The sequence below is a fragment of the Cyprinodon tularosa genome, unplaced genomic scaffold (assembly GCF_016077235.1).
Source record: "Cyprinodon tularosa strain WSP-4 unplaced genomic scaffold, ASM1607723v1 ctg134, whole genome shotgun sequence".
NCBI classification, from domain to species: Eukaryota; Metazoa; Chordata; class Actinopteri; order Cyprinodontiformes; family Cyprinodontidae; genus Cyprinodon; species Cyprinodon tularosa.
In genome coordinates this window covers 1,645,173-1,653,015 of record NW_024038158.1, presented here as the reverse complement: position 1 = coordinate 1,653,015, position 7,843 = coordinate 1,645,173, and the positions used below count along the sequence as shown (strand labels likewise).

Genomic DNA, 7,843 nt, shown 5'->3' with positions numbered 1-7,843 from the left:
CTACAGCGCATTCAGTGTAGGGAGAAGCAGGGACTCACTTAGAGGGAAAGTTTGTTACTATGAAACTTAGGAATATTTATAAAATATATGCATAATTATCAAAATCCCTCGTGCATCAATAACTTGCCCCAAGGGTATCAGGTTTTAGGCTTAGTTTTCCCGGAATGGGCTTCTACACTCACTATTCTTATACTTTTTTTGAAAGAATGTGTGAGACAGACAGTTAGCCAGCCAGCTAGCTAGCTAGCTAGCTGAGAGGTGAGACAGGCGGCAGGAGAACAAAAGATTTTTTTGCGTTTTGGCCGGTTGTACTGACACCAAGTCCATGCAGAACGCGTCATTACCACCACAATGCCCGTTTTACTTTTTCTGATAGACACGTCCGCTTCAATGAACCAGCGCACCCATCTGGGCACTACCTATCTGGACATAGCAAAAGGCGCTGTTGAGACTTTTATGAAGGTACTGTAACCACGGGACACATTCATATATCGGGAGATCCCGAGCAAAGGGGGGGGGGGGGGGGGGGGGGGGGGGGGGGGGAAGAAAAAAAAAATCGCAGTTCAGATCGTCATTGTACTGTTGCAAAGCTCGCCTGTCAGAGCTGATCTCTCATTTAACCGTAACGTAATTCTTCTACTATTTCCACAGCTCAGAGGGAGAGATCCGGCCAGCCGAGGGGACCGGTATATGTTGGTAAATTTTGAGGACGCTCAGTTCGGGATAAAGGTAGAATTTGCTTTCGGGTCATGTCCAGCTTTACATCTGTCCTCCCCACCGCTCCTCCACGCTGTGATCACTGTGTCAGCCGTGTAGAGAAAATCTTCAGGAGGAGCTTTCATACCCCTTTTAAAACATGGCCGACATTTTGTTTCAGTCTGAGCAGCAAGGAACTCTGGGTGTTATTTATACAGCGAGCTAATATATGAGAGGGGGAGTGAAGAGGAAGGAGTGATACACTCAAAGCCTACTTTAGTTGTTTACAGAAAATTATCACTTTTTTCAGTTTAGATTCAAGTAGTAATTTTCTACATCATTTAAAAGTGACAAAACATGGATATAGGGCTGTCTATGGAAGAGGATTAGGGCCTCTGAAAAAATTAAGAAAGTTAATTGATTTCTAAATTTTATTTCAGCATAATATAAGAAAAAGACAGAATTCTGACTTTAATTTCAAAATTAAGTCTTTAATTTTAGAATTCCGTCTTTAATTTCAGAATTCAGTCTTTAATTTTAGAATTCCGTCTTTAATTTCAGAATTCTGACTTTAACTTCAAAATTTTGACTTTAATCTCAGAATTCCGACTTTAATTTGAGAATTCCGACTTTAATTTCAGAATTCTGACTTTAACTTCAAAATTTTGACTTTAATCTCAGAATTCCGACTTTAATTTCAGAATTCCGACTTTAATCTCAGAATTCTGAAAGCTAACAAACATGTTAGCATCAAGCCGTAGCCATGTCTGTTTTAGAAACTAAATTAGCTCTCTTGTTTTAATCACCCCTCTGCCACGTAAAAAGTCGCCTAATTTTGTCATTTTCCACCAATGTGTTACTGGCCCTCTCAGACAACTCACATCTTTGTCAGTGAAGCTGGGTTCTCCCACATCTCTTCCTTCATGGTGTCCATCTAAATTAAGATTCAAAATTCTGAGATTAAAGTCATAATTCTGAGATTAAATTCCGAATTCTGAGGAAAAAAGTCAGAATTCTGACTTTTTCCCCATATTAAGCTGAAATATATTTAAAAATCAGTTTTGTTTTGTTTTTCAGTGGCCCTAATCCTGTTACGTAGGCTGTCAAACTAATGTAAACATACTTTTTAACAGATAGTGGGTAGTTTTTTTTTTTTTCATAATACATGATTTTTAATAATTTCAATAATTTAATGCCAGACTTATTCATTATATTAGACAGTTTTTTTTTTTTAGCTATTTGCAGAAATCCTTTCTGTGCAAGTATGTGGTAACAGTGGAATGGAACAACTGCCTTTGAACAAAGAAGGAAAACCTGTTTCGAGTGGACATCTGGTGCAATCAAAGAAGACTGGAGGCCTCCAAAGAAAAGCGGCCTAGTGGTTAGGGCATTGCGCTTGAAATCCCGAGGTTCTGAGTTCAAGCCCCACTCCCACGGACTGCCACTCTGGGTACCTGAGCAATACCTATAACCCCACACTGCTCCCCGCCCACTGCTCCTGAATGGGATGGTTAAATTCGTTGCTCTGTACCTGTGACAGTGTAATCAATAATAAAAGCTGGGGGAAAAGATGCATAAAGAAAGTGAAAGTGCTCTAGTTTATTAGCAGCAGTAGGTTTTAGTGGTCAGGTTTAGGAAAGGAAAATGCTAAAAACAAATGCATAGCATGAAAACAGGAAGTTGATATGGTTAGATCTGTTTTAAACAGGCATTGGAATCGGTAGTTGATTCAAATGCAATACAAGTCTATTGACTTCAGTTGCTTCCTTTGTAAGAAATACATAGGAAGTTAGATACAGAGGGTATTAAAGTCTTTATTCAATTTAAAATAAATATCCCGGTGCAGTTTTTGGAAGCATTGGAGGCCATTAGTGGTTATACTATCCAGTGGTGGGTAATAAGTTAATAAGCTCGGTAGTAAATAGCTTTCAACATCTGCAAAAAGTTAATGGGAGTATTTACAAGTAATATCAGCGTAGACCGTCTAAGGTAAAAGGTTGGCTGAAACAAACCTACTTTCTGCCATTTTTTTAAAGATACATTTAGAAACTGAATCTCTATTTTTTAACTTACCTAGCTGAGGTGAACAATGTTGATAAATCATAAATTCTACACTAAGATGATTGTTCCATAGTGTAGAGATGTACTATTACCTCTCTGATCCACACAGAAACACCTTTTATGATATTTATCTGACAGGATGTTGGACTACAGAGTTATGTGCAGCATTTACAACCAGAAAGTTGATTTAGATGACATGTGATGGCTCAGTTTGGATGGTTTTTAATGATTGTTTTGCTTTTTGTCTCCTAAGGCTGGATGGAAGGAGAGCCATGCCACTTTCATGACAGAGCTGAGGAACCTCCAAGCAACCGGCCTAACAACTTTTGGCCAGTCCTTGAGGACTGCTTTTGATTTGCTAAATCTCAATAGATTAGTCACTGGGATAGACAACTACGGTCAGGTACGTAGTCTCTGAAGATGAAGAGAGGAAACAAACGTTCATGCAAAGTGCACCTAAAAAAAAGGAAAAACAGTCACCAGCTCCGCCCCCTTAAGTCCACATCCTCACCCCGGTAGTACAAGCATCAACACACATCCTCTGCTGCCACACATTCACAGTCAAATAAACATGAAAGCCACCAAGTTTCAGGAAAAGGGAAGTCGTTTTTTTTTTTTTTTATACATCTATAATGATTTCCTTTCCCATCAATAAGATACATACAGGTGCTGGTCATAAAATTAGAATATCATGAAAAAGTAGATTGATTTCAGTAATTCCATTTAAAAAGTGAAACTTGTATATTATATTCATACATTACATACAAACTCATATATTTCAGATGTTTATTTTGTTTAATTTTGATGATTACAAATGACAACAAATGAAAATCTCAAATTCATCATATCAGAAAATTAGAATATTACTGAAGACCAATAAAAACAAAGGATTTATAGAAATGTTGGCCAACTGAAAAGTATGAACATGAAAAGTATGAGCATGTACAGCACTCAGTATTTAGTTGGGCCTCCTTTGGCCTGTATTACTGCAGCAATGCGGCGTGGCATGGAGTCGATCAGTCTGTGGCACTGCTCAGGTGTTATGATAGCCCAGGTTGCTCTAATAGTGGCTTTTAGCTCTTCTGAATTGTTGGGTCTGGTGTATTGCATCTTCTTCTTCACAATACCCCATAGATTTTCTATGGGGTTAAGGTCAGGAGAGTTTGCTGGCCAATTAAGAACAGGGATACCATGGTCCTTCAACCAGGTACTGGTAGCTTCGGCACTGTGTGCAGGTGCCAAGTCCTGTTGGAAAATGAAATCTGCATCTCCAAAAAGTTGGTCAGCTGCAGGAAGCATGAAGTGCTCTAAAACTTCCTGGTATGTGGCTGCGTTGACCCTGGACCTCAGAAAACACAATGGACCAACACCAGCAGATGACATGGCACCCCAAACCATCACTGACTGTGGAAACTTTACACTGGACTTCAAGCAACGTGGATGAAGTGCCTCTCTTCTTTTCCTCCAGACTCTGGGACCTTGATTTCCAAAGGAAATGCAAAATTTACTTTCATCAGAGAACATGACTTTGGACCACTCACCAGCAGTCCAGTCCTGTTTCTCTTTAGCCCAGGCAAGACGCTTCTGACGCTGTCTGTGGTTCAAGAGTGGCTTGACACAAGGAATGCGACAGCAGAAACCCATGTCTTTCATACGTCTGTGTGTGGTGGTTCTTGAAGCACTCACTCCAGCTGCAGTCCACTCTTTGTGAATCTCCCCCACATTTTTGAAGGGGTTTTGTTTCACAATCCTCTCCAGGGTGCGGTTATCTCTCTTGCTTGTACACTTTTTTCGACCACATCTTTTCCTTCCCTTCGCCTCTCTATTAATGTGCTTGGACACTGAGCTCTGTGAACAGCCAGCCTCTTTAGCGATGACCTTTTGTGTCTTGCCCTCCTTGTGCAAGGTGTCGATGGTCGTCTTTTGGACAACTGTCAAGTCAGCAGTCTTCCCCATGATTGTGTAGCCTATAGAACTAGACTGAAAGACCATTTAAAGGCTTTTGCAGGTGGTTTGAGTTAATTAGCTGATTAGAGTGTGGCACCAGGGGCCATCAATTTTGAACCTTTTCACAATATTCTAATTTTCTGATATGATGAATTTGAGATTTTCATTTGTTGTCATTTGTAATCATCAAAATTAAACAAAATAAACATCTGAAATATATGAGTTTGTATGTAATGTATGAATATAATATACAAGTTTCACTTTTTAAATGGAATTACTGAAATCAATCTACTTTTTCATGATATTCTAATTTTATGACCAGCACCTGTATTTAACTCCTAATCATTTAAATGTTTAATTTTTTACGGTGGAATAACTCTACAACAAAGAAATTCTGGTTTTAAAACAAGGTTTATAGATTTTTCTTTTTAAATATATAAAATTTTGATAAATTATACACATGTAATAGGACATATTGCTTTTGATTGAATTATTTTCATGAGAAACGGTAGACTTCTTAAAAAAAATGACCTGTCTTCTAGAAAGTGGAAACATTTTAATCTTAGTAGAAAGCAGAATGTTAGGCTGATTTTTACTTTCTAAATCTATTTATGCGTATTTGTCCTGATGGAAGGTAAACTTACCGTAAGTTTAGCTTTCAGCCGTCTGATCCAAATGGGCCCCTTTAGATTAAAGGCTGTTTGTCAAAAAAGAAGGAATCAGGAATCATTAACTTTATCATAACCTGCTTTAAAATTTACACAACATATAAAGTTTGCAGCCATCCATGTATATGACACGAGGTGTTTTAGTCCTCGCTTAATGGTCTCAGAATGGAAGGATAAAGCTGTTTGGATATAATAATAGGGAAACTTTTAAAGGTGCCATGGTATGTGTTTGCTTTTTTCAAACTAAAAACCATTTCAGTCCCTTTCTGCCATAGTGGTGCTGCTATACTCGAAACAGTGGGTTGAATTGTGAAGAAAAACAAGCACCTAAACTGGTTTTATTTAAAGAATTTAAAAGAATCCAATTGATGTATTCAGGTAGAGCAGTAAAATATCCTGAAACATGATTTTTAGCTGAAAGAAAAGTCACAATGCAGCTTGATAGAAACATTTATCTACATATAAACCGGGGGGTGTACACGCAAACTTGTTAATATAGGTCAACATTGGAGTTGTGCACCTGATATGTGTTCTTTATTTTCTTTGCTGAGAAAATAACTTTTGAAATGCTCCAAATAAAAGCCCCAGATAACCGACATTTATGCCCCCGATGAGTGCTTAAAAAAATCTCTGCCTGGAACCGTTTCTGTTACAGCAGCTGTTTTACATTTGGCTGAAACTAAAATCAGATTTATTCTAATTAAAAAGTCAGTTTTTAACCCATGTTCAAGTATTTATGGCTCATGGCCGAGTACTGAGTGGTGATTTTTATTTTTCTGTTCTTTTTTTTCCAAGTAGCTGAATTCAGAGAATTGCTCAGCCAGAGGGGTTTAAGTAGTTTCTTTTTTTCCCTCTTTAAGCCCTGATGCAGCAAGAAAAATCAGCATCTTTCATTTCAGTCGATTTCTACACAAGATATATAATCTGGATGTACTTTAGAGGATAACTGGGCCAGAATCTTATCCAATTATATAGAAATAATTTCCAAACAATGCTAATTAGGGCTCAGCCATTACAGTGAAATCCAATTTTAATATAGCACATTTGGACTCAGGTGATAATTTGATGCTCAATGCTGTAAAAATATATCAGACTTCTTCCATTCAGTGGTTAATTTTTCTGGTTAAGCATGGGCGATAGAAGGAGATTAACCAGTTTATAAAAAAATCAACACTAGCCGTACAGAAAGAAAAGCTCCACACCTCAAGCAGAAATAAGAATGATGGCTGAAATGAGCAAACATTTCCAGGTTCCTGGAAAAAGTCTCATAGAAGGCAGCGAAATCTGGAAGTAATCTGCAGCCTGAGCGCCAAACTATTGGTGCCAACTAGCATCATCCTTCATGGATCAGCTGTAGTCCCTTAAAGCACTGAGAAAGGAGGGGAGGGGGGTATAAATAGAAGGTGAGACATTGTGTTTACAGTTATAGATGGCTGCTTTTATTTCAGATTACCTTGAACGCATGTCAAGGTTTCATTGGGAAACCCGTGGTCCAGTTTTACACAAAAGGATCATTGCCTCATCTTTGATGGCTTCATTAGAGAGAAGAACAATAAAGCAGGTTGCAGGAAATGCAACACCTCCCCATATTCCATTTTATCGTCATCCTTTTAAAACCCCAGAATCGGTTTTCAGTCTCTGCTAGCTTCGTATGAAATTCCATCCTATAAATTTGGGCTCTTGGCATCAATGCAGCATTTCAACATCTGTTTTCCTTTAAGGAGATAAAGTGCAGGGAATGGATCTTAAACATTTCCTTTGTAATGACTGGAGTCGCCCCTCTGCTAGGTGTAATTCATACATGCGGTGTACGTAAACGAGCGTGAAACGCTCCGCAGGAGTGTGAATAACATTCTGGCAGAGGCTGTGAGGACGCATGCCAGGGAACGCCAGCAGAGGTCACAGCAGACGGGTCCAGAACGCACTAACCCTGACCTTTGTTTCTAACCACTGTTTGCTGTGACTGTAATTATGGTTTAATAAGAATACGTTTTTGCTACTTAAAGAGGTTGGCTGCTGAACAGATGGCTCATTTCCACCACGCTTATTACGTATTAGCTTATTATTGTTTTCTTTAGAATAGAAGCCACTTGTTAGGATTGTGTTATTGCCCTCATACCTACTTAAAACAGTCCTATTTATAATTTTAAAAGGTAAATCATTCACCATTGTTTACTTTTTGATAATTATGCAGTTTGCTGGCTTCAAGTCACTCGTTATAGTCACAATAAAACAGGTGGATTTTTAATATTATCAACAAAGAATCATGGTTTTACATCTTTATTATTTTATCCCGTATTTATTTATTTATTGCATTGGTAGATGTAACTGTGCAGGACTTCTTTTCAAATCGGTGACCTTTTGTTGGTAAAAACAAAAACTAATGAACAGAATATGTGATTTAGGGCTGCAACTGATGCCTATTTTGATAATCAATTAATTAAAAGATTGATAATTGGATAGCGAGGGGT

At 38.2% G+C, this 7,843-nt stretch overlaps 1 protein-coding gene across 1 annotated transcript in view; it reads left to right on the top strand.

Moving 5' to 3' along the window:
- Positions 1 to 7,843, top strand: part of ints6 (integrator complex subunit 6) — a 39,972-nt gene continuing 32,129 nt past the window's right edge. Inside the window, exons 1-3 of the mRNA XM_038277756.1 lie at positions 1 to 462; positions 652 to 729; positions 3,011 to 3,160. Of these exons, the coding sequence (XP_038133684.1) occupies positions 352 to 462; positions 652 to 729; positions 3,011 to 3,160 (339 nt within the window). The 5' untranslated portion in view covers positions 1 to 351. The remainder of the gene's footprint in view (positions 463 to 651; positions 730 to 3,010; positions 3,161 to 7,843) is intronic.